General features: G+C 42.3%; 1 protein-coding gene across 2 annotated transcripts in view; it reads left to right on the top strand.

The window, feature by feature from the left end:
- The window catches only part of NXPE3 (neurexophilin and PC-esterase domain family member 3), an 88075-nt gene extending 60897 nt beyond the window's left edge, over nt 1-27178 (top strand). The window contains exons 5-6 of one of the 2 annotated variants that reach the window (XM_033940831.1): nt 8601-8807; nt 26273-27178. In XM_033940831.1, the coding sequence (XP_033796722.1) occupies nt 8601-8807; nt 26273-26823 (758 nt within the window). In that variant the 3' untranslated portion in view covers nt 26824-27178. The remainder of the gene's footprint in view (nt 1-8600; nt 8808-26272) is intronic. The other variant, XM_033940832.1, reaches the window with a different exon arrangement.
- Nucleotides 27179-27917: the final 739 nt, after the last annotated feature.

Here is a 27917-nt window from a genome sequence, read left to right as displayed (position 1 = left end):
CAAAACCGCCAAGTTAGTAGCTCAACTGGTCCAGTTTCAGGTAAAACACCCTTCTTCAGGAGCTTAGGCACGAGAAAACCTTTCTTGAGGAGGCAAGCCGCAGGTTTGTAAAACGCTGCCAGTGAGAATTGCGGCATTGGAAAAGAGTTTTCAAGGCCTATATTTCCGATGCCTAGCTTTTACGTCAATCGTGCCTATGGAGGCGCTTTGATGCCTAATGCCAGTTCTGGCGTTAGCCATGCCTACAATGGCATTAGACATTGTAAAGTACCTCTGTAGGTACTGCAGGCTGCAGTAGGTGCCTATATTTTTCCTTTTAAATGTGTGTTTTTCTTTTTTTAAACAGCATTTTCAGCTTAAGTTAAGCACCAGTAGGGCTTCTATTGGCACCGTTTATAGAATATGGACCTATGTGGCTTTAATTACTTACATTTATTAATTACTTTTTCATGAAGAGACCAGTTTACGATTCATTGAATAGTAATCAGGCACTCTCTTTATCTGTCCTGAAAGGTACCTGGGGCAATGGAGGGATTAAATGACTTGCCCAGAGTCACAAGGAGCAGTTTGGGATCAACCTCAGGGTGCTGAGGCAGCAGCTCTAACCTTAAGGCTACCTCCTCCATTCTTTATTGGTGGCACTTTTTTTCCTTGTTAGCCTCCCATAGAGGCTATGCTTATGAAGTAATCTTGGAACAGTCAGCATTTTCCCCAGTCTTAGCTATAAACTCGCTAGTGTGTGTCTAGCGGGAGCTGGACAGGCCTGATTGTCCCCAGATCCGCTATACAATACCCACACCCCCCCTGCCCCTCTCATCCCTGCTACCACTGATCATCTAATCTTGAGGGCCTGCCCCTGGAACAGGCCCCGTTCCACCCGGCCTCATATAACCCTTGTAGGCTCCAGACGACCAGCACCCCATTTGTCCGATGCCCTCTATGGGCATGCCCGCACCATTTGAACTCATCACCGCACCAGTCCTAAATGAGTGCGTACCGAAACAGGATGGCTCTTCTCCACACTGTTTGAGGGCCTTCTACAGAACTGCCATCAGCTGATATCTAGTCGGGAGGAACAGTCCTCATGAATCAGCAGGACAGGACTTCCTTCCAAACAGACCCCCAGAAAGGCCCGCATCAGAGCCACTGGACAGGAGGCAGTGCCCTTTCCCACTCTGGGCTATTTTAGATCATGCTAAAATTACATGGAGCACTCATTCAACCTTATGTGTTGAATAAGTAGCCCTCAGACCCCTGCTTTGTTGGCTGGATGTACCAAAAAGTGCCAAAGAAAAAGTGGCCTGAAATAACTGCCCCTCAAACACCAATCATACCACCTGATGCAATGTAGCGTCAAGCGGACAAGAAACTCATGAATGATCAGCAATCAGGAGTCTGGCCTCTTCGGCACAAGTTCCCCATCACCACAAACATTCTCCACACCAAGAAACCAGAAGACGGGCAATCCCAACCTAGCACCTTGCTGAAGAAGGCAAATCCGTTCAGGTGACCTGTTACTGCTTCCCCTACACGATACGACTCTTTAACACCTAATCCGCTAACAAGGACTCCGAGACCAATCCAGGCTTCCAACCCTTCCCATTGAGGAAGGCCGCAATGTTCCTAAAGCAAGCGCAATAGTGCACCCACGTGGCAGCCACGTGACATTCGAAGCATCTCCCAGATCCCTACAGGACCAGGTGCCATAAATGCTCTGGCATCAGAGAACTTTCTGCTCATGCCCCCAGCTCCAGCTGATGAAACTGTGGAAATTGAAAATGGGACAAGGCATCAGCAATATTATTCCGTACCCCAAATAAACAAATTAAATCCCAGGCAGCGCAACGCCAACTCCTGCATCAGCGCATTTATTGATAAGGACTTGGCCACCTGACAATTCTCCATCTCGACTACCCACAGGTTGTCACACCAAAAATCAATCTATTTATCACGCAACCACTCGGGCCATAGTTCACATGTATCCACAAGTGGAAACAGCTCCAACAATGTAATATTTCTCGTGATACCCTGCTGTCTCCACATCTCTGGCCACCATGCCACACACCATTTGCCTTGGTAATACAACCCGAAGCCCGTACCCCCAGTAGCATCTGAAAATAAATTCCAACTCAAACTTGGACGCATCCAGTGCTTGCAACGGCAGCATACCATCAAAGTCCCAGAGAAAACACACCCACATACATAGATTGGCCCGGATACCTGCTGAAATCTGAACGTTGTACCTCTTGTTACAGACACTGGAGGTAGCCGTCGCCAACTGCCTGGAGAATGCACGGCACATGAGAAGATCAAGATATTATTGGACTGTTTAGATTCAATAGGCATCTCAGGGAAAGTTTGGAACTGGTTTGAGGGCTTCCTAAGAACAAGACGCTATCAAGTGTTTAGTGAATAAAGTTATTCTTTTTCCTGGAGTAACTCTTGCGGAGTACCCCAGGGCTCTCCGCTATTACCTATTCTATTTAATATCTATCTAGCCCCATTGGGAAGATTGCTGCAAAGTTTGGGAGTCAAATTTTTCATCTATGCAGATGATATTACTATAATAATCCCACAAAGGGGAGGTAATAAACCAAATTTCCTCAGTACTAACGCATATTGAACAATGGACAAAGAGGATAAAACTCAAATTGAATCCGGAAAAATCAAATTTTTTTCTGGCTAGTCCTTCAGACAATATAAAAGAAAACAAATTACATCTGAATGGCCAAACTTTTTAAATATCTGCTTAAATAAAAATGTTAGGCATTATATTGGACCACTGTTTAACACTGGAAGATCAAACAAATTCTCTAGTAAAAAAAAGTTACATAATCTTGTGGAAACTTCGGACGATAAGAAAATTTTTTGATAATGCATCATTTAGATTGCTGGTACAATCATCCGTTCTGTCCATACTGGATTATTGTAATACTAGTCATTAAGCCCGTTACATTAATGGGTGTTAGAATATGTCTATCTGTCTTTCTTTCTTTCTATGTCTTTCTCTGCCCCTGTCTCTTCCTTTCTTTGTCTCTCTCCCTCCCACTGTCTGTCTTTCTTTTTGTCTGTCTCTCTCCCTGGCCCCCTTTGTCTTTCTGTGTTTGTTTCTTTTTGTCTGTCTCTCTCCCTCGCCCCCTTTGTCTGTCTGTGTTTGTTTCTTTCTTTCTGTCTCTCTCCCTGCCTGCTGTCTTTCATTCTCGTGCGCTGCCTGCCTGGCCCCCTTTTGTCTCCCCCCCAAAGCAAACCAAGATTGATCCCTGGCCCCCTTTCCCCCCTCCCTGACTTCCCTGTGCAGCAACAGCAGCATTCCCTTCCTTCTCTGTGTAGCAGCAACAGCATTCCCCCCTTCCCTGTGCAGCAGCATTCCCCCACACTTCCCTGTACAGCAGCAGCATTCCCCCCTTTCCTTTTGTAACAGCAGCATTCCCCCCCTTCCCTGTGCACCCACCCCTTGCCTGCTCCCCCTGTTCCATTTCTTTTCCCTCCCCCGTCCATCAGCATTCCTTTCCTTGTGCATACGCAAGGAATCTACTTGCCTTAAAGAAAAGCGCTGCATCGCGCTGTTGCTGGCCTCGGTGTCTTCTTTACACTGCGGCCAACCCTAGCGGAAACAGGAAGTTGTGAGAGGGCGGGCCGCAGTGGAGAGAAGATAGTGAGGCCAGTGGCAGCACAGCGCAGCGCTTTTCAGTTAAACGCTGTGAGCAGGCGAGAGGGAGGAGGGGGAAAAATAGATGGCGGCAGGGGGGTTTGGAGGTCAGGGCGCGTGCAGCAAGCCGCCGCTCGGCGTCTGGAGGTCGGGGTGCGTGCAGTAAGCCGCTGCTCGCGTTTGAAGATTTTAAAAAGGCGCTTGGCATTGGGGCGTGTGCGGCAATTCGCTGCTCGCGCCTGTAGATTTTAAAAGCGATTCCAATGCTGCATGGGAGTTTAGGGGCATAGCAGCGGGCGTAGGGCTTTGGGTAGTGAAGATCTGGTCTGCTGATGCTGGCCTGCTCTCACTGGGTCCCCGCGCCGTCTAACGTGCCCTGCATGAGGCTGCTGGTACTGTCGGATGGCTCGGCATGGGCCCCGTGTAGCAGGAGCTGAAAGCAGCGCTGGGGGCTCGTGAGAGGAGCCGCCGCTGCTGGTGGCCAAGGTAGGTACTGGGAAGAAGGCTGGGGACTCGCGCATGCGCACTCCTGTCGCCACAGACCTACAGATCATGGAAGCACGCAGGTAGGAGTGTGCATGCGCGGGTAGGGTTTTATTATATAGGATAATATATCTGGGATCTCATAAAAAGCTGCAAAAGAGATTGAGACTCATACAGAACACTTCAGTCCATCTAATTTTCGGGTTAAAAAAGTATGACCACATAACTCCATCTTATAGACAGTTGGATTGTTTGCCTTTGAGGCAAGAATATTATTTAAATTTGGTTGTACTTGTTTCAAAGTGTTGTTTGGCATGGCACCTGCTTACTTGTCTCTATACTTTGAATGTTATAAACCTAACGGAATTACTCGAGGGCAATATTTATTTGTTATTCCAACCATCAAACCTTGTCGATACAAGAGATTTTTTTATAAAATGCTCGGTTTTCAGGCAGGTAAAATGGACCAATGGCTAAGCACTACTATCTCCCAGGCCTACTCTTATATGTCCTTTAGGAAATTACTAAAAATGGATCTATTCGATAAATTTGTAAACTGATGTTCCAGAATGATAGGCAAACAGTATATTGATCTTATAGCCAGAAGGTTCTTGAGGACTTTCATTGTATTTTAGCAAATTGTATCTTATTCTTCTTTTACTGCATAATTTTAGAATTTTTATGGTATAATTTTAGTATCTTTATTGTATAATTTTAGTACAATTTAGAGCAGTGTTTTTCAACCTTTTTACACCTGTGGACCGGCAGAAATAAAAGAATTATTTTGTGGACCAGCAAACTACTAGGACTAAAATTTAAAAACCCTGTTTCTGCCCCATCTCCGCGAGCTCGGTCACCTCAGTAACTATAGAAAAATAGACAAATATAGTGCAAAATATAGACAGCAGATATAAATTCTCAAACTGACAACGTTTTGATCACTAAATTGAAAATAAAATCATTTTTCCTACCTTTGCTGTCTGGTGATTTCATAAGTCTCTGCGTTTCCTTCTGTCTGTGTATCCTTTCTTTCATTTCTTTCTTTCTGCACTCAGGCCCAAGAATTGTCCCTTTCTATTCCCTCCCTCTTTCCTTCCTATGTCCTTAGTGCCCCCGGTGCCTCCTTCCCTTGTCTTTAGTGCCCCCGGTGCCTCCTTCCCATGTCATTAGTGCCCCCGGTGCCTCCTTCCCATGTCCTTAGTGCCCCCAGTGCCTCCTTCCCATGTCCTTAGTGCCCCCAGTGCTTCCTTCCCATGTCTTTAGTGCCTCTTTCCCATGTCTTTAGTGCCCCTTCCTGTCTTTATTGTCCCCAGTGCCTCCTTCCCATATTTTTAGTGCCCCCAATGCCTCCTTCCCATGTCTTTAGTGTCCCTTCCTGTCTTTAGTGCCCCCAGGGCCTACTTCCCATGTCCTTAGTGCCCCTTCCTGCCTTTAGTGCCCCCAGTGCCTCCTTCATATCTCTTTAGTGCCCCCAGTGCCTCCTTCCTATGTCCCTCTCACTGCCTTCCACACTTTGTCCCACCCCCAAAGCCAGCCTGCCTGCCTGTCTACCTCTCTCCCTCCCTCCCTGGCCAAAGCCAGCCTACCTCCTTGTCGCGTAAAAAAAAAAGCCTCCCTCCTTCCTTTTCCCTGCTCTTACCGCCCTGCTGCTGCTGCTAACGTCGTAGAGGATGTTCTGGGCCAGCCAGGCAGCGATTGACGTCGGAAAGAAGACTTCCTGTCAGCTTTAGCAGCAGCGGCAGGGCGGTAAGAGAAGGGGACCCGGGGAAAGGAAGGAGGGAGGGACAGGAAATGATCGCCTGTCCCGCTGTCCCGAAGCTGTGTGTAGGGACAACGGGACAGGAGGTCTGAAGACGGATCTATGGTCATCTTAATCTTGCCGGCCCTGCGTGGACCGGCAGAAATTTTCTGCGGACCGGTACGGCGGTTGAAGAACAGTGATTTAGAGTACTGTATTTTTATTCATTGTTTGTATAAAATTATTAATGTATGTGAACCACCTAGAACTTTGCAGAAGGGCGGTATATAAATAAATTATTATTATTATTATTATCTTAAGGTTCTCAAAAGATCATGGGGGATGAGGAGCTTGTGAATGAAGGCAGGTTCATTGCTATTTTGGGTTTTGAAGAAAAATAGAGCTATTTTATATGTTATTAGATGTGGAATGGGTAACCAATGGACACTCTTTAACAATAGGGTAACGTGATCAAATTTTTTCTTATTCGTGATAATTTTTATGGCTGTGTTTTGTATTAATTGTAGATGTCGGATGTCTTTATGACAGATCCCTTTGTACAATGAATTACAGTAATCAAGCTTGGTTATAATAAGGGAGTGAATTAGGATATTGAGAGACTGAGGGTCAAGAATGCTTGCTAATGATATGATCATTTTGAGCTTGAAGAAACTGTTCTTAATTACTGCGCTAATATGAAGACGATAGGACAATTTACTATCTATTATTACACCAAGGATTTTGACTGAAATAACTGAAGTAATCGGTGTGCCATTGATGGTAATGGGAGAAGTAAGGTAAATATTTTCTTTCCGTGGAAAGAGAAGTCAATTGGTTTTGGAGATGAGTGACTTTAGATAGATCGACATCTTACTTTAGAACAGCATACAGATTTGTTATTCAGGAAATGTTTCTCAACTCTGTGGAAACTACGAACAATTAAGAAATATTTTGATATAGTTTCCTTTCATCTGTTGGTTCAGTCATCAATATTGAGTATCCTTGACTATTGCAATATAATTTACTTGGGTGCCTATAAGAAAATTTTCAAAAAACTAAAAGTGATTCAAAACACTGCTGTTCAATTGATTTTTGGTTTGAAAAAATGGGAACATGTTACTCCCTATTACCAAAAATTACATTGGTTACCGATAGAGTTTTATCCAAATTTTCATGTATCTGCTTCAAATCAGTTTTCGGTATGTCTCCAGGTTACCTTGTTTCCCATTTCTCCTTAAATTACTCAAACAAACCTACATGTAAAGTCCAGTTATTTACATACCCTCCTGTCAAATTATGTCATTTTAAGATATTTTTAGAGAGAACTCTCACTTTTCAGGTAGCTAAATTGAATACCTGGTTTGGTAAAATTATGCTAGAAGTTCCATCTTACTATAATTTTAGAAAATTATTAAAAACGCAACTATTTGATAAATTTGTAACTTAAGTGTTCTAATGTTAATTCTTTTAATCTATAGGCATTATGTATCTTCTAGAAATAGCTTTTCTTGTATTGTAAATCAGCTGCATGTTCAGCCTTATCTTGCTGTGAACCGCCTAGAACTTTTTACTGGTTTGGCGGTATACAAGAAATAAATTATTATTATTAACGAGAGTAATGTCATTGGGATTGGATGTGTTAATTGGATGGGTGATCTGAATATCATGCAAAAGCGGTAAAACCAATAGACTGGAATAATGTGAATAAAGGGGCCCTGGCATTACCGTACCATCGAAGCCACAGTTGGAGTATGTCCACCTGTATAGGAGTGGGCACCCCCTGCCATGCCTCCCTATTTGCCCGCCCCGAGAGGCACACGCAGCTCCTGATTGATAAGGCCTGACTTTAGTGCAGGAAGAGGCAATCAGAGCATACAGCCAGTGATTTCCTTCATTAGCCGGCGCTCCGGCTGCTCTCTCCTGCCTCTCCAGCTGCCCTCTCCAGTCTCCCCCACGAAAAAACGTATTTGTGGTTTTTCAAGATTCGCGGGGGTTCCTGGAACGGAACCCCTACGAATATCGGGGGAGCACTATATGTTTAGATCTTTTATACAGAAGAATGTGAAAAGGTATGTGAAGACTTTCAACATGACATTCACTGTGTGTGGTTTCAGAAGCTCATCTACACCAACCTGTTGATCAATTTAAAGGTATCATAACTTGAAGAGAATCTAATTTCTATAGCTGCTAGAACTCTGAACAAAACAAATTGCCAAAATTATTTGGAGAAAGATTGATTTTTAACTAGTAACAGTATGCTGACGGTTTTCTGTGGCCATTTTTGATACAACTCAGTTTATTGTTTCTAAATGTTTTATTTACCAACAGTGTAACTCCTAAGCATATGACTTCATTGCATATACAGATTTTTAATTATGCAAAGTGCTTCTTTGGTTCTTTATTGGCTTTCCAATAATTAACTTAAAAGTTTTCTTTTCTTTTTTTAAAAATTGGGGATTCAGTTCCATTGAATGGTGTTTTCATGAATTTTTTTATGTATTGGACTGACACGAGGCTAAAAGAAGCAAATGGATAATCACACAATTACCAGACTCTTTGGATAATTTAAAGAGAAGATGTGGCAGAGTTTCTGTTGGGACCACACATATCCCATCTTTGGAAAGTGCCAAGCACTATAAATATCAATGAGAAGTATGCAGTAGCTAGCACTGTGACAATGCATCAGACCGTTTCTTTGAAGAAAGATGTATGTTTTTTATCTCTTTTCAGATGTGGCTAATCAGACAAAACTGTGGCGTCCAGAATCCATTCCCTCAGGTTATTACTATGAAGATCGGTGGCAGCCACGGGGACACAGTATCTATCGGTTCAACAGCTCCTTGGATGTTACAATGTGTTTGCAGGGCAAAATACTTTATCTCTTTGGGGATTCCACCATACGGCAGTGGTTTGAGTATCTGACCACATTTGTTCCAGGTTCTTATGTTACTGTTTGCACTCTGATTAGAGCAGTGGCTGTCAGGTGGTCCTTAAGTATCTGCTAGCTGGGGTCCCAAACTTTGTACATGAAGGGCCACATAACATATTTCAGATTGCTAGTGACTCAGACTAGGGAATTCCTTTTGAAGAATTTGGTGCAAGAGTGGGAAGAGAGAGAGCAAGATTAAAGATTCTAGTTTCTTCTCTGCATCGCCACTCTGCCGCCTTCTTTTTCCTTAGCAGAATCTTCCCCTTTAGTATCTTGACTGCCATGAAAAGACACAGTACTTAAGACTATTTTTTCTTAATTTTAATTTATACAAATTCCAGAACTCCTCTGTCTTTCACACTTCTATTGTTTTTCAAGCCAAATGTTTTCAACTGTGTAAAATTTGAAATCGTAGCAACTCTGTTGCCTTATAATCACAAGATAACCTTAAGAATATTTTACTGTCCAGAGTAATAATGCAAATTCCATTGCAATAGGTGAATCATTCTAGACAAGCAGGCTATCTCCCTATAACCGCAAACCATCTACAGAAGGAATCCACTCTGCATTTTTTCTGTGTCCCTCCTACTTTCCATGCAGTTTTTCCCTTCTGCACACAAGCCAGAAGGAGTGTGTCTGTTCTGCTTTCTCTTTTTCTTATTTTATTCAGTGGGGGTTTTTTTTTTAAACCTTTCTTTGGAGCTTTCACCTTGGTTTCAGCTCTTCCTGCAAAGAGAAGAAGCAGACTCTAGTCTGCAGCTGACAGGCCAATCCCTGATGGTACGTGTTAGCCAGCCTGCACAAATATTTTTGGAGCTCAGGGCCGTTCCTGCATTTATTCTTCACCTACTGCTTAGCAGGGGTTTGAGAGCAGGCTGTTAGGCACCCTTAGGAGGCTCAGCAGTGTCTCGCAGGCTGTGGCTACATTTTTTTGCCTCCTGCTTTCTGTAAGCGCACCTGTTGGTTTACAGGGGGGGGGGTGGAGGTGCGGTCAGGCTCCATGTCTGTCTGGCAGCTCGAAAATCAATGTTGGAGAGGCATTCCCAGTTTGAGGCAGTGATTTATCTCATTTTCAGCTGCTTTAAGAGAGCTGAGGCAGGTTGCAGCACATGTTCAGCACAGGTCACCGTGAATAAGGCTGATGCAGTTTGGCAAGTGAATCAGGGGAGGTCTGAATTTCTGGTTTTTGGACTTTGTGGTTGGCGCCCTGTATGACATTCTTCGTGTCCTGGGTAAAGCTTCAGCTTATTCCATTTCTGCTCATAGAATGTTCTGGATCAGAAAATAATAGGTTGGTGATTCCAACTCTAAAGCTGCTCTTGCCAGACTATCTTTTCTGGGGCAATTATTATTTGCTAAAGACCTGGCTGATCTCATGAACTCTGTGGTGGACCATCACCCCCAGACCCTGCCTGATAGTAAACCCAGAATCTTTAGATACTCAGGGTGCTCTAATTTTCGTGGCTCCAGGTGCCTCTCGCCTGTATTCCAGTTCCAAGTTGCAGAGATTATACCATAGATACAGGCAAAGGTTTTGGGATCCAGACGTAACCAGTCTTCGCTTCCCAAGCTCCTCTTTCTACCAAGAAGTCACAATGGTGCCAAGCCGGGAGATCTCCCTTTACATATCAAGGACAGGCTCTCTGCAGGCCTGGGTTCAGATTTTGTCTAACCGGTAGATTCTGGACATCATTTGATCCAGATACAAGCAGGAATTTGCCTGACCTCTGGTGAATTGATTTGTGGACTTTCTAGTAGGGTACCTGGAGAAGGCAGCCCGGGTTCTGGCCACTGTGAGAAAGTTGCTTGATATTCGGGCCATTGAGCTGGTGCTATCAAAACACGCGGGTTCAGGCAGACATGCCATATCTTTTTTCATGCCAAAGACACACGCCGACGATTGGAGACCCATCCTGGACCTTACTCACGTAAATGCAGAACTCAAAATTCTGAGCTTTCGCATGGAGACGGTTTGCCCTGTAAGCAGCGGCGGCTCTGGGAAAGTCCCTAGCCTCTCTGGATCTGACAGAGGCCTACGTGCATATTCCTATTTCCCAGGGCACAGGAAGTTTCTCAGATTTCATGTTCTGTAAAATCATCAATTCTCAGCTCTGCCATTTGGCCTTCACCTAAGTGATGGTTGTGGTAGCGGCTCACTTCTACTAGAGGAGTCTGCGAGTGCATCCCTATCTGGTTGACTAGCTTTTTATAGCTCCTCATTCTCTGGGGCAATATATAGTGGATCAGGTGATCTGTGTCCTGGAGGATCTGGGTTGGATGGTAATTTACCAAAAGAGCAATTTGATGTCACATCCATCCCTGGAGTACCTGGGAGCCTTGTTCAACACAGCTGTTGGCCAAGTCTATCTTCAAAGGCACACATACAAAAATTATGCTCCAGATTCCTTGTCTACTGCATAGGTCTGCTCCATCGACAGGCTATCTTCAAGTTCTGGGATCCATGGTTGCAACAATAGTTGTGGTGCCTTGGGCAAGAGCTCACATGCATCCTCTCCAACATGCATTGCTCTCATGCTGATCTCCACAGATGGACGCGTTACAGACAGGTCTACCTTGGATGCTGGAGACTCGAGCCAGTATGTAGTGGTGGCTTCTTCCTCAGTCTTTCTCCAAGAGCCTGCCTCTGTAGAAGACAGATGCCGGTCTCCAGGGCTGGGGAGCCCATTGCAGCTGCCGTCCAATTCAAGGGTTTTGGACGCCCTCGCAGAGGAAATAGTTGAAAAACCGGCTGGAACTATGGGCCAAGGGTTTGGCTCTGCTGTGGTTGTAGCAAGGACAAGGTTGCAGAAGGACAAGCAGTCAGAGTCTTCTCCAACAAGGCCACAGCGGTGGCATATGACATTCTCCTGGAAAGCTTCAAGTGCATCTCTAGGTCTGTAAGCCTGCCTACTTCTCCACTGGGCAAAGTGTCATCTTCATGCGCTTTCAGCGGCACATGTTGTAGGAGTGGGCAATGTTCAAGCAGATTTTCTCAACCAATAGACCTTGGCTCCGGGCGAGTGGATGCTGTCTCCAACAGTATTTCAGACCATTGTACAGGGTGATGGCAAGAAACAAGAAGGCAGTTTGTTTCTTCAGTTAAAGGTTTGAGCCCGGAAGCGAAAGTCTATACGTTGTAGTCAAGCTGTGGCCACAAGACCTGTTGTATGTCTTTCCTTCCTGACTCATGATAGGCCAAGTCATTTGACGAATTGTGGCTCATCAAGGAAGAGTCATTCTGGTGGCTCCAGATTGGACTTGCAGGCTGTGGCCTGCAGATCGGCTGCGTCTTCTCTCAGGCCATGGCCTGAATTTGCAGGTGCATCCAGACCTGCTTTCTCAGGGTCCGGTATGCATGGCAGATCCGGATGACTATGCTCTTACGGTATGGCTATTGAACGTGAAGCGTTAGATCGCAAAGGATATTCAGCTGTTGCCACCCTTCTCAAGTCTAAGAAGGAAACTACAGTCTCTGCCTATTCTAAGGCATGGAGGACTTCCCAGCATTGGTGTGCACAAGAACGTGTGGAGTCATTCTCGGTTTTAGTATTATTGGCCATTCTTCACATGGGCCTTGACAATGGTGTCACCGTTACTTCGCTTCAAGTCCAAGTCACTGGGTTCTCTTGTTCCAGACGTCGCCAGATTTCTTAAGAGTGATTTTTGAATTTGACCTCCTATGATTATGTAGTGGATGCCCTATATGATGACCCTTGTGGTGCTCTCTTTCTAAAAAAAACTTTCACCTGTTCAGGGCAGCTCCGTTTGACTCGAGAGCTGCCCCAACCCGACCGGACCTCAGCAGCCGAAAGGGTAGGAGTTGGTCGGGTGTTGGAGGGCCAACACCACCCCCAATGGACCTTGCGGCGCCTCTCCCTACCTAAAAATTTCTTCACTTCAGGGCAGCTCTGCTTGACTCGGGAGCTGCCCCAACCCGACCGGACCTCAGCAGCTGGAAGGGAAGGAGTTGGTCGGGTGTGGGAGGCCAACTCCACCCCCAATGGCCCTTGCGGTGCTCTCTTTCTAAAAAAGTTTCACCTCTTCAGGGCAGCTCTGTTTGAATCGGGAGCTGCCCCAGCCCGACCGGACCTCAGCAACCGCAAGGGAAGGAGTTGGTCGGGTATGGGAGACCAACTCCACCCCCAACAGCCCTGCAACGTTCCCTTTTCTTCTCTTAAAAAAGAACCACCTACAACCGCACGTTCTACAACTCCTACCTCCTATCGTGCACAATGAAGCCTACAACACAAAAACAAACGCAAACTATCCTAGTGATCATCTTACTCTTAACCAACTGGAAAGCAACAGCAAACAACATCTCAAGTTTCAAATTTAATATTTCTCTTGATTAATCGCTTAATCAAATTCTAAGCGATGAACAATTTAAAATACATTCAATGAAAGACAATACAATACAAACTTTAAATAATAACATTGGGTTAAAGACTAATACATCATTCACAAAACACAAGGTAAAATAGGGGTTTGAAATACAATTCAGTAAAGAATAGCAAAACAAAGGAAAAATACAATAGGAAAACAAATAAAAGCATAATATAATATGATAAAATCACTGGCCTTAGAATTGTTAAATTAAATATCAAAAGCATCTTTAAAAAGAAATGTTTTTAGATTACTTTTAAATTTTCCTAAATCCTGCTCCTTTCGTAAATAGATTGGAAGGACGTTCCAAGTCTGTGGAGCAGTTACCGAAAAGATAAACTGCCGTCTAGTATTGATAATCTTAAGTGAAGGAATGGTCAATAAATTTTGTTCATTGGATCTTAAAGTTCTGCTTGGATGATATGGTATTAATAGTTTATATATAAATGCTGGAGTCTTATTGAAAAGAGACTTAAAGGTGAGCAAACAAAGTTTATGTTATCCGATGGATAACTGGAAGCCAATGTGCATTTTTTAAAAGAGGTGTAACATGATCAAATTTTCTAGATTTAGTGATGAGTTTAATGGAAACATTTTGAATAATTTGAAGGCGTTTAAGTTCGTTTAGTGATATTCCCTTAAAGAGAGCATTACAATAGTCTAACTTAGAAATCACTAAAGAGTGAATAAGAATATTTAATGATTTTGGACATAAAAATTTTGAAATAGATCGAATCCTGCGTAATCTATAAAAGGTGGTTTAACAATATTACTGAAATGATCATGAAAATTCAATTTGGTGTCAAATGTCACCCATAAGATTTTTATATTATTAACTATTTGTAAGGGGACATTTTTTATAGTAATGGGAGCAATGAGAGTAAAATTTTCTTTCCATGGGAAGAGCATCACATTAGTTTTTTTGATGTTAAGTACCAGTTTGTTTGTATTCAGCCAATGATGAACTAGGTCAAGTTTCTCACTGATCTCTTGGATATCAGATATTTTGTTGGTATCCATTGGATGCAGGAGCTGGATATCATCTGCATATGCAAAAACTTGAAAACCCACGGATTGACATAAGGTAATTAGTGGAGCGAGAAAAATATTAAATAATAACGGAGAAAGAATAGACCCTTGAGGAACCCCATAAGTAGTTGATGACGATTTAGATGTTGAGTCTTTAAAGAAAACGGTGGAAGTGCGGTCTGTTAAATAAGATATAAACCATGAAAGAACTTGGTCTGTGACACCAATGGATTGAAGTCTTTCAAGAAGAAGTTGATGATCGATCGTATCGAAAGCCACAGAGAGATCAAGTGAGATTAACAAAGTCGATTGGTGGTGATCTAAAAAGTATTGAATAGAGGTGGTCATACCAATCAATGAAAGTTTAGTACTATGGTGATGTCTAAAACCAGTTTGGTTGGGATGAAGAACATTAGTTTTTTCCACAAAATCTGAAATTTGATTGAAAACTATCTTTTCCGTTAGTTTTGCCAGAAAAGGAATATTGGCTATTGGTCTATAATTAGATGGGTATTTAGAACTAACATTTTTATCTTTGATGATAGGACGAATGATTGATTTTTTTCCATGACATTGGTACCGTGTTTTGACTCAGACTCTCAGTAATTAAGGTATGAATGAACGGTCCAAAAATATGAAAGTAATGCTTTAGAATGAAAGGTGGGATTAGATCAGCTTTAGAGCCCTTAATATTGATAGATTTAAAAATGGACTCAATTTCTTTTAAACTAGGTAGTTTAAATCTAGAACACCTTGAAATTAATGATTCTGAATTGGTTTGTTCGTGATCATTTGTTACTTGTTGGTTTACTATGAAAGTTTTCCTGATGTTATTAATTTTCTCAATGAAATGATCCGCAAGTTCTTGAGCGGTGAGAGTATTACCAATTGCATCAGGTTTTTCTTTGTAGTTTCAGATTGTTATTGTGTTTAGTATTGTATAAAGTGCTGATGAATTTTTGGCTTTAAATATTTTATCAGAATAGTATTTCATTTTTGCTTGGTTTATTTTTATTTTATAGAGTCTAGATCGCTCATTAAATAATTGTAAATTGTAAATTCCAATTATTACAACTACTAACAGAATTCACAACTCAACCAGGAGAACCACAATGGACAGGCACATAAATTACCAGACCTATGCATAGCACACCATCACACCAACATGGGGAAGAAGACCAACAAATCCCTCCATGACCAAACCACATCCTCACCAAAGACCACTCATCTATCCAAAAACAATAAACAGTGCACAAACAGAATACACAACACTTACATGTGCCTACATAAACATCAGAGCTCTAGGCCCTAAGACAGACCTGAATTTGAAGATTTTATATACCAAGACTAGATAGAAAACGAGAATCTGGACTGCCTCTTCCTCACAGAAACCTGGCTTACATTAGACTCAGATCCCAGGATAACAGAAGTCTGCCCCAATGGATACAAAATAACAATGGTCTGCAGAAAAAAAAAAGGGGAGGAGGTCTAGCCATCATAGTCAGAAACTCCCTAAATCTGAATATACTAGCCAAAACTTCCACCCCTTACATGGATCTACTAGCCTGCCAACTCTCATGCACCGCACTAAAAGAATCCATACTTGCATGCTCTGCTACATAACACCAGGGAATTGGAACACAGTAAGACCTGAATTTGAAGATTTTATATACCAAAATTCACTAAGAGCAACTTACAACCTAATCCTAGGAGACCTAAACCTCCATCTTGAAGACCAATCCTCCAAACAAGTAGAAAACCTACTGTCATTCCTCAAAGCCCTAACATACAAGATTTTAGATCCACAAATCATACATGAAAAAGGTCACCAACTAGACATAGCAGCCTTCATGACCCAACAGCCCTTACTGCCAGAGATTCAAACATCAAATGGAAAGTGGTCTAGATCCCTCTGGTCAGACCACTACACATACTCCTTCAACCTCAACTGGGCCAAAGACAATACCAAACCAAAACCCCAAAGATCAACCTACAACTCTCGTAAATACATCGACCCCTCCAAATTCTGGACTAAAACAAATGCAGCAATCCAAGAATGCAACCCCAAGGACTTCGTCTCACAATGGTGCAACCTAAGCACAGCTACCCTAGACGAGCTAGCCCCAATACAAACAAAAATCAGAATTAGCAGATGATCAGACAAATGGTTCGATAGCGAATTACTCCTACTCAAGACAATGCAGGCAACTAGAAAGAAAATGGAGAAAGAATAACCAAGAACCCACGAAAACAGCATGGAAAAAAACTAAACCAACAATACAAACTGAAACTAAAAGAAAAAAACACACTACTCCAACCTAATAGGCAAAGGAAACCCAAGACACAAAAAATTATTCCTAATACTAAAAGAACTCACAGACACCAAGCCCTATCTGGCCAATAATGGAACCCTCCCCCTTCAGCTACACTTTTAGCCGAATACTTAAAAACAAAATCACAACTGCCAGGACTACCCTCTACAGAAGAGATCACAATGCCCCCCACAGAAAAAGATTCAGCAGCGGCAGACAGAACCGGGTCCCACTTCCCCACAATACAATGGTCTGACCTTAACAAACTCTACAAAAAATACAGCCATTCAAGCTGCGATCTCAACCACTGCCCTCCATACCTATTAAAATCCTCCATTACCAAATTCCGCGCTCTCCTCTTACAATGGATACAAACCATGCTCACAGATGGCCTTTTCCCGCAAGACCTCAGCAAAATCGTTGTTACCCCAATCCTAAAAGACCCTAAAGGAGCAACAGACCAACCATCCAACTACAGACCCATAGCCTCAATGTCAAACTATGGAATGTCACTCTATGTCAAACTAATGGAAGGCCTGGTAGCCAAACTCCTCACCTAGAAGACCACAACATACTCCATCCTACACAATTGGGTTTCAGAACCAACTACAGCACAGAGACACTACTAGGTTCCCTTCTGGACACAGCTAGACAACACCTCAACATAGGCAGAAAAATGCTGATTATACAGCTGGGTCTCACCGCGGCATTTGACCTGGTGGACCACAACATCCTACTACAAATACTAGAAACAATAGGAATCACAGACAAGGTTCACGCATGGTTTCAAGGCTTCTTACAATCCAGAACCTACAGAGTCAAGTTGAACAAAGAAAAATCAGAACCATGGTCCAACCCCTGCGGCGTACCCCAAGGATCTCCACTATCCCCAACTCTTCAATCTCTACATTGTATCCCTCGGCACCTGCCTGGACAAATTAGGCTTAACCTCCTATAGCTATGCAGATGACAACATCATTCTCCTTCCTTTTGACCAACCAACATCCTCCATGACAGACACACTACACAGGACATTTGAAACAGTTGCAACATGGATGAATAATCACAAACTGAAACTGAACCCAGACAAGACAAAATTCATTCTCCTCGAAAATAATAAAACCCCAACTACTAATAAACTCAATCACATACCCTATACAACCCACTTTAAAACTTCTAGGAATGACAATAGACAGATGCTGTACCATGCAACCACAAATCAACAAAACAATACAAAAATAATTTACAGTCATGAGAAACTTAAGGCAAGTTCGAAAATTCTTCAACGGAACACAATTCCAGCTCTTGGTCCAGTCCCTATTCCTGGGTCTTCTAGACTTCTGCAACATATTCTATCTCCCCTGCCCCACAACCATGATAAAACAACTACAAACTGTTCAAAACACAGCACTAAGACTTATCTATTCACTGAGGAAACACGACCACATCACAGTGGCTTACCTAGATTCACACTGGCTCCCAATATAAGCAAGAGTACAATTCAAATTCTACTGCCTACTATTTAAAACCATAAACGGAGACAGCCCAGCCTACCTAAGTAACCGCCTAATCCAAACTACCTCAACCAGACACAGGAGAATGCACAAACCATTCACTCATTCCCCAATCAGAGACATCAAGTTTCAAGTTTATTAAATTTTGATTTTACGCAATATCAAATATTTCAATGCGTATTACATAATTGAAATGTACAATAAAAAAAACTAGGGTGACAAATACAAATAAGACAAAATTAAACAAACTAATCATTATGTATTATTAATACAAACTGAAACAAGTGGGTAAAGAAAAAATGGAATTACAATTTAAAAAAAAAAATAAAAAATTTTTTTAACAATTAAGGTTTATACATAAGGGTAGGGTAGGTGAGAAAAGTAATGAAGGAAAGAAAGAGAGAAAGAAAAAAAAAAAAGATGTTCTGATAGAAAAGAAAGAAATGTAAGATTAAAAGAACTCTTATAATTTCTATGTTGATGTTCTATATATTTGATTCCTTTGATGTTCTGCATATTTGTTTCCTAAAGGATAAATATTGTGTTTATTATCATTATCTATTTATGTATTGAATGCATCTCTATAAAGAATGCTTTTCAAACCATGTTTAAATTTGTCTAGTGATGTTTCGTTACGTAAATAAATAGGTAGATTATTCCACAGTTGAGGTGCTTGCACTGAAAATATAGTTGTTCTTCTTGTCCCAATTATTTTTAATGAAGGGATAGTTAGTAAATTTTGTTGTGTTGATCTTAGCGTCCTTAACGAAGAATAAGGGATTAATAGTCTATCTAGAAATAATGGCGTGTGTACTTGTTGGATTTTAAATGTTAGTAATGCAATTTTAAATGTAATTCTATGTATAATTGGTAACCAGTGTGCATCTTGTAAAAGCGGAGTAACATGGTCATATTTCTTTGAGTTTGTTATAATTTTAATGGCTGTATTTTGTATTATTTGTAATCTTCTTATTTCTTTATGAGTTATTCCACAGTATAAAGAGTTACAATAATCTAGCCTAGAAATGATCAGAGAGTGGATGAGAATATTAAGTGCTTCTGGTTTGAGAACTTTTGCAATTGATCTAATAAGTCACAGTTTATTGAAACAGTTTTTGACAACTGTACTGATTTGATTATGATAATTTAGTTCTTGGTCCAAGGTTACTCCCAATATTTTTGTTTTATCTACATGTTGAAGGGGGATATTATTTAATAATATCTGAGATGAAAACGAAAAAACATCAAACAAAAAAAACTGTACGACGGCCTGCTAGCAACTCAAGCAGCAAAACTAGACTACCAACTCTCCAATTTACTGATAATGACTACAGACTACAAATCGTTTAGAAAAGAAATAAAAACCATCCTATTCAAGACATCCTTGAAGACAAACTAACAGCGCAAGACTAATCCTAATTCTCTGTAGCAAATCGCCCTACTCTTCAATTCCTCTGGAAATGGCCAGATAACTTCTTTTGTAATCCGCCTTGAACCGCAAGGTATTAGCGGAATAGAAATCACTAATGTAATGTCTTGAGCAAGGTGTCTGCTTACTCTGTCTCCACCTACAGAATGGTTTGGATCAGGCAGTGGGCAGAAGATCTGTCTTTGAAAGCTACTCTAGGCTCCCCTTTAAGGGACAGATGCTCTTCGGTAAAGGATTGGATGATCTCATGGGCAGTGTGGCAGACTGTCAACCTTCCAGACAGCAGACCTTCTGCTCCTAGAGGGTCTAGTTGAGGTAATTTTGGTGGCTCAAGGCACTTTCACCAGTACTCTGGAGGAACTGCTACCCAGAGAACATATCATGATTCTTGGCAGAAGTATGGAAACTCAAGGCATAGTTCTGTGGACTGTGCACCCCTGCAGCCTCCAAAAAGTCTCAATGATGCCAGGTCAGTATCTGTGCCTCCACAGATAAGAAGGAGGTTAACGGCCTATTGGGAGGCATGGGCATGGATCAGCTCGGGCTGCTGGAAGATAATACGACTCGGATACAAACTCAAATTCAGCTACCCCCTAGCGGATTACTTTTGTAGACTCTTTGGTTGGAGAAGGTGATCAGAAGCTGAGCAACAGTACAAAGGCTCTTAGACATTTGAGCCATCGAGCCCGTATCTCTCTCAGAATCGGGCTTGGGAAGATACTCAATATACTTCATTTTTCCCAAGAAAGACGGAGATTGGAGACCAATCCTGGATCTGAAGTCAGTCAGTGCAGCAATAAAAGTGCCACAGTTCCACATGAAGATTTCAGTCATTGAGGCGGTTGCACCAGGGGAATTCCTGGCCTCCTAGATTTGACAGAGGCTTATTTCCATATTCCCATATTTCTGGAGCACAGAAAGTTCTTAAGGTTTTATGTGCTAGAGAGACATTTTCAGTTCTCTGCACTTCCCTTCAGTCTGGCAATGACCTTAACAATCCTCCACTGCCCTAGGTACATTAGATAGAGTGAGTCCACCAGGACAGATAGGGAAAAATGCTTGAAGTACCTGTATGTAAACCGCTTTGAATGTGGTTATAAAACTACAAGAAGGTGGTATACAAGTCCTAATCCCTAAGATGTTTATAGTGGTGGATGCTCACCTCAGAAAGGAGGGAATTCAGGTACATCCTAACTTGAAGGACTGGTTGATCAGTCTCATCCATGATGGAAAGAGAGAGAGAGAGAGAGAGAGCGAGCAGTGTTCCAGGTGGTCCAGCTGTTGCGTGATCTGGGCTGGATTGTCAACTTCTGAAAGAGTCACCTGGAGCTAACCCAGAACCCTGGAGTATTTGGGAATTTGTTTCAACACAGCTGAGAGTCGTGTCTTTCTTCCCGAGCCATGCAAACAGAAGTTTACAAAGCAGATTTCAGACATCCTGAAGATGGCAATTCCTACGGTGGTACTATCTCCACTTACTAGGATCCATGACAGCATCCATTGAACTAATCCCTTGGGCAAAGGCTGATACGCGTCCTCTCTAGGACACTCTGTTGTCCCAATGGTTCCCACAGATGGATTCACTCTAGAAACCACTAGCCTGGACGGAGGAAATGTGTCAGAGCTTGCGTTGGTAGTTTCAACCAGAGTTGTCAGAGAAAAGCATGCCACTGCACATTTCATCTTGGTGATTCTGGGGGGGGGGGGTATTGCCTTGGTCACCCAGTTGAGGGTCAATGGACACCGTTTCCAAGGAAGTGGTCCATAAACTGACTGGAGCTGCGAGCCGTTCAGCTCACCCTGCAAACGCTGAAAAAATCCTTGGAAGGCAAAGCAATCAGGGTTTTCTTAGATAATACCAGAGCAGGGGCTTATGTCAATCGACAGGGAGGCACCAAGGTACTCAACTTCACCCAGAAGCCAAATTGTTGTTTCATTTGGCAGAATCCCATCTGCAGGCATTCTCGGCAGGTCATTTAGCAGGAGTAGACAATGTGCACCTTGGACTCAGGGGAGTGGTCTCTGTCCCACAAAGCATTCAACTGCATAGTGCATTGATGGGGTTGGACGGTGCTTGACCTCCTGACAGAAAATAAGAAAGTGGATCGGTTCTTCAGCCACAGGTTTGAGCCGGGAAGAACCGGCTTCAATGCCTTAGTTCAACCGTGGCCTGAACAAGGGCTGCTGTATGTGTTTCCTTCGTGGTCCATGATAGGCTGGATTATACGGTGGATAGCGAACCATCCAGAGTTTGGAATCCTGGTGGCACTGGATTGGCCATGTCTGCCATGTCATGCAAACCTGGTGCGCCTCAGCTGTAGTGCGTATCAATCAGAAGGTCAGGTTACCTGTGTTCCATTCTACAGGTTCTAAGAAGAGAGGTACAGTGTTGGAATTGCTAGATGTGCAGAGAGTTCTCTGTTATCTTGCAGTGACAAATACATTTCATCTCTCAAATCATCTTTTTGCCTCACCAATGCTGCTAGGCTCTAGATAATTTCCAGATGGATTTGTATGGCGATCTCCTCGATGTGGGAAACAGCCGCCTATTTTCCTTGAGAGCACACTCCACTTGAAGTGTGGCTTCTTCATAGGCGGAGTCTCAGGCTAATCCACCTGAGGAGATTTGTAGGGCAGTTATGTCAACTCTCCATACATTTACAAAGATTTACAGAGTGGATAGGGCAGACTCATCTCTCTCACCCTACACTCAGGAGTCTGTTTAAGTAAGTTACCTATAGTCAGTACTCCTAGACATATTGCATCAGAATGAAAGATTAGGTTCTTATTTCAATCTTATTTCTGGTAGATTTGTCGAAGTCCTGCCCTGTCAGAATTCGCCTGCTTTACTGCCTCAGACAGAGTGTATGTTCAGAGCTGGAGATCTTCTCCTGCAAGTCTGATATGAAGAGTAAAATACGAATATAAAAAAAAAAAAGGCAAGTCTCTCACATAAGTATTGGTGCTGGTTGAACTTTGACTGCTGGGTTGTGCATTCCACCTTAGTTTATCTTATGAGTTGATTAACTTGGTTTAATTTTGTCTTATACAGCAGGACAGAAATGTATTATCGGGGATGTTCCCCGTACCCCTCCTTTCTATTTCTTGTGTTGTAGTAGTGATTGATTGCTTTGGTACAAACTGAAGGGGACACTATACCCACTGGAGAAGGAGGAGGTATTGAAGAATGTAAATTTCATCTTTCTGCAACACAACTCATGATTTGGGTGATATTACCTGTAGTCAGGACTGCTAGACATATCTACCAGAAAGAAGGTTATCAAGGTAAGAACTTAATCTTCTGTTGGATATGTACAGGGGAGAAGATTATTTTTCTTAACAGCAAATAACTGCAGTTAATGTGATTCTTGAATGAAATAATTGTATTGTTTAAATGGTGCTGTCAGTGTTCATGGCTCTATATGGCTTTAACATCCCTGAATCAAACCATCCTCAACTTTATATGATTCACATGGAGATAATGCGACTTTCTCAGGGTCGCAGATTAAGCATTTGAGAAGGGAATCAAATTAAAGTCTCCAGGTTCCCAGCTTGCTACATTAGCCTTGTCATGTATCTCAAGAATTACAAGGCTTGGAAGCATCACAGCAATCATATATTGAAAGCTTGTTATATTCAAGTAGTAATGTTCTGTTTTAAGGATTGAAATACAGTATTGTGTTCTCATTGATGCTTCTGTAAGGAGATGCTACTCATTCCCTGTAACAAAATATAGCAAGGTGAAAAGCCTTATGTATTCTAGATCAGTGCTTCTCAACCTTTTCAAGCAAAGTACCCGCTAAGCCTAACAAATACCAACCGAGTACCCTGCACAAGCCCCAGCACCATCCAAACTCTGCCCCAGACCTGCCCCTGACCTGCCCAAACTCCACCCCTGACCCCACCCCCATCCATTTTTCATATACACACAATATAATCTTATTAATACATAATGGTAACCACAAAATTATAAAAACACTAAGCACACCACGCAGAGAAAATGTTAATTATCATTTATATTTGGGGGGGTTTCAAAGAGATCAAGGCAGATGATTTTAAAATATGTAATGTCACCTCAGAAACAACTATAGAAAAATAGATGGGGTGTGGCAGGGAGGAATTGGCGGTTAGCCTGCATACCCCCAACAGGCAACCCGCATGCCCCCTAGGGTACGCGTACCGCAGGTTAAAAAACACTGGCAAATAGTATGGCATAGGAGGACAGTGATGAACAGTCTGATGTAGTGTGGTAGAACATTGTATGATAGAATGTGGTATAGTCAGACATAGGACAGAGCTCATCAGCTTGTGAGACTCAAGGTAGTGGAGCATTTGGGGCACAAGATCATGGGGAAGATATGTTTTTATAGCTTTCCTGAAGTTTAGTAGGCCTTCTAATGATCTTTTGCTGGTAGGTAGTTTGTTCCAGAGGCGCAGTAGGGAGTGCGAGTAAGATCTTTTTCAGGCACTCTCAAGGCGGATGGCGCATCCTGAGGGCGCATGTAGTCGTTTTTCTTCTTGTGAGCAAAGCGGTTGATTTGGGGCATAGAATGGAAGTTTATAGGCTTGATAAGCTAGTACCATGTCATGGAAGAAGAGTTTGTAGGTGATTACTAAGCCTTTGAATATACATCGTTTGTCGATCGGCAGCCAGTGGGGTGATTGAGCCTCTTATGTGGAGATTCTTCAGTAGTCAGATGGTGGCATTTTGTACTCATTGCAGTTGAAGGAAGTTTTTTGCAGTAAGTCCATTTAGGAGCATGTTGGCAGTAGTCCATACTAGAGAGTTGCACGGGGACAGAAATCCCATCCATCCCCGCCAGGATCCTCTCTGTCCCCACCCGTCCCCGTCAGGATCCTTTCCGTCCTCACCCATCCCCGCAAGGAATTACCTCCATCCCTACCTGTCCCCATAAAAAGCAGTAATTACTTCTGACAGGACCATCAATTCCACAGTTTCTTTTGTGTTTGCGCTGCTGTTTTCCTTGTGGAATCTCTTTGGTGGAACCCTTTTTTTGTTTTCTGTTCAGGTAATTAACTTATAAACCCCCTCTTTTACTAAGGCTGATGTGTCCATTATATTATATGGACGAACCCTGCTTCCAAAGCCTTCCATCCCCGTGGGAGTCCCGTTGGCTAGAGGGGAGTCCCGTGGGCCAGAGGGGGGATTCCCGCGATCCCCGTTCCCGTGCAGACCTCTAGTCCATACAGGAGAGGATGAAGTAATAGGGTAATTGAGAGAAGTCTGGTTCCGAGAAGTATCATCTGATTTTTTGTAGCTGTCGGAGGTAGTAGAACTAGGCAGATACTACTTGGGAGATGTGGTCACCATCAAGAATCATCCCCAGACTGCATACTTTGTCTTTGGCCATCAGGGTGGTGGATTTCTGTGTGATTGGATGAGCGAGTTCTGGAAACTTCTTAATGTAAGCAGTAAAGCATTCCAGAATTCGATTAATTTAAAAGCAAAAGAATGACTAAATCTCTTAAAGGTTTTGTTTTTACCACTGAGAGGGGGAAATGTAAGTTTTAATTTTTAAGAACTTCTGGCAAGTTGAGATCTATGAACATTCTAGTCTAAAGGAATCAAAGTAGTAAAAATGCCAAATAGAATCTTAAATGCAATACAAATGCACTTAAATTGAATTCTGAGATACACTGGAAGCCAATGTAATTCCTTGAGCAGAGGGGTTACGTGATCGAATTTACTCTTACCGAAAATAAGTTTAGCTGTAGTGTTCTGTATTAATTGAAGTCTCTGCAGACTGACCTTTGAAAGACCCAAATACACTGAATTGCAGTAATCCAACCTTGACAAAATGATTGATTGAACCAACACAGAAAAGTGTTGTTGGTGAAAGAATGCTCTCACTCTTCCCAGAGCACAGAGGCTGAAAAAATACTTTTTAATAAGCGAGTTCAGTTGGTCCTTAAATGTAAGTGAAGAATTGATAACAATACTCAATTTTCAGAGATTCTTCTGAGTCTAAGATCACAGCAGGACTATTGCCTGGTTTGGTACAAACTGAAAGGGGCAGCAGAACCTTCTAGTGAAGGAGGAGGTGTTGAAAAACTGGAGTGGATTCCTTCTGCATAGCCCCCAAGCATGGGGAGAATACCCTACCATCCAGAATGACACACCTACTGTATCTACTAGAAAATATATTAGCAAGTTAAGAACCTAATCTCTTTTTTGTTCAGCTGGCTCACCCCCAACTCCTTGGCTTTGTAGACTGGTCTTAGCCAAGTCTAGCTGATTTTGTTTGTTTCTTAATTCCAGCCCCAAAGGTCAACCGCTAACATGACACCCTAAAATTAAGCTCCTCAGGCCAGATCCATACTGTACACCTCCAGTCTACTGGGGTCTGAGAAATATTGTCTGGCAAGTGGGCTGCATAGGACCCTATACAAGGTGGAGTCATCAAACCAATAGTTCTCCATTTCCAGCTGCTGGTGGAGAATAAACTTAAGTTTTCAGATTTATTTAGAATTTGTTATCCTGCTTATTGTAAAAACATCTAAACAGCTCACAGTCTATATTAAAGAGAGGGAGAGAGTAGTGTGCTACTTCTAAACATGACAGTTGGGGAAGAAGGGAAAAACTACAATAATTTATAGGAAAGTAGGGTAGGTTTGAATCATAGGTAGGATATTGGAGCTTAATCTGTCCAGCTTAGATCAACCTTGCCAAGAATGTCTGGATTGTTTTGGAGAAACAAAGTAGAAATATACTGTTTCATATTTCTGTTTTATCTTGCTCATAAGAAAGAACAGAAAACCTATTTCTTTTTTTTGTGTATTTCCAGATCTCAAGGAATTTAACCTTGGCAGCCCTAAGAATGTGGGCCCTTTCATATCAGTGGACACAGAACATAACATCATGGTAAAGTTCCGTTGCCATGGCCCTCCAATTCGCTTCTCAACAGTGTCCATCAGCCAACTGCGTTACATTGCTAATGAGCTGGATGGCATCGCGGGAGGAAGGAACACTGTGGTGGCCCTGACCATTTGGTCACACTTCAGCACATTTCCCTTAGAGGTATATATGCGGAGACTGAGAAACATTCGCAAGGCTGTTCTTCGCCTGCTAGAACGGAGCCCCAGTACCCTTGTTGTCATAAGGACAGCCAATGTGCAGGAATTAGGGCCAGAGATCAGCCTCTACAACAGTGACTGGTTTTCAGTGCAACTGGATGTAATCATGAGGAAGATGTTTTCAGGTGTCGGTGTTCAGTTTGTAGATGCCTGGGAGATGTCCCTGGCTCATTACTTGCCACATTTGTTACACCCAGAACCAATCATTATCGAGAATCAAATAGACATGTTCCTCTCATTTATATGTCCAAGGGAGTCATAAGAGACTTGCTGAATATGAAGCCTTTCATGGATATTGATTTTACTGGAGACTGGATTTCTTTCAGGTTGTCAGGTTGTGATATCTTTTATGAGGCCATATACAAATTAGTCAGAGATGTTGTAGGGAAGAGGTATGTGAGCTTTATAGATCACATAAAGAAAAGGATATGTTATCTTGTACAGAAAAATCATGCAGTATTTGTGCTGGTCCCAGTTGTAATCTGCAAAGCACATTTTTGCCATATACTGAACAAATTATTTGACAAAGAATGATTGGTGGATGCTGGTCAATTATCCGGTAGATCATAGAGGTTTGGAATAATGCCCACAAAAAATTAAAGGCATTGAAATACAAACCCAAACTTTGAGCATGCAGCCATTTACTGCTGTAATGTATGTGATAGTGTAAGTGGCTCAAGTTATTCACACAAAGCTTGTCTACTTATTTAGCTCTAGCTATGTGAATGAAGAAAGGAGTTACTGTAAGGTTGGACTCCCCCAAAATGTAAGGTTGAAGCGGCCTTACCATCCACGGTCTCGGGTTCAATTCCTCACAGAAGATTCACCAGGAAGTAAAATCACTCAAAGACCACTAACAGTGTTTGCATAAAGAATAGATATATTGTGCAGAGAAAACAAGATATATAAAAGTTACAATTAAGCATTACAGTTACTGAGAGATATAAGTTTTACAATTATAAGACTGCTTCTGTGCTCTTGTGAATGAGAGAGAATAGGTGCTGTGAGATGTAGAGAGAAAAAGTGGGGTGGGGGGTGATATTCCAAGTTTCAGGTTCCAGAGATAGAGCAAGAGAGGAGGTGTTGCAGAGGAACCTTTTAATGCTTGGAATCTTATTCTAAATATAGAATCTATTGAAGTTAAGCATCACCATCCTTTGTAAATGGTATGAAATAATGGTTAGTTTCATTGACCAGGAAGGTGATTGAGGTGTACTAGACTGGAGAAGAAAAGAGAGTCAAATGTAATTTCCAGTATGCCTCTGACAATATCTGTGCAACTGGATCCATTGTACCTCCTAAGCTGTCCATCTTAAGCACCAGACATTAACACATCTTCTTATCACCTTTTCGCAC

This window comes from Geotrypetes seraphini, chromosome 4 (genome assembly GCF_902459505.1).
Source record: "Geotrypetes seraphini chromosome 4, aGeoSer1.1, whole genome shotgun sequence".
NCBI lineage: Eukaryota > Metazoa > Chordata > Amphibia > Gymnophiona > Dermophiidae > Geotrypetes > Geotrypetes seraphini.
The sequence above is the reverse complement of the archived record's forward strand: the minus strand, read 5'-3'. Positions and strand labels throughout refer to the sequence as shown.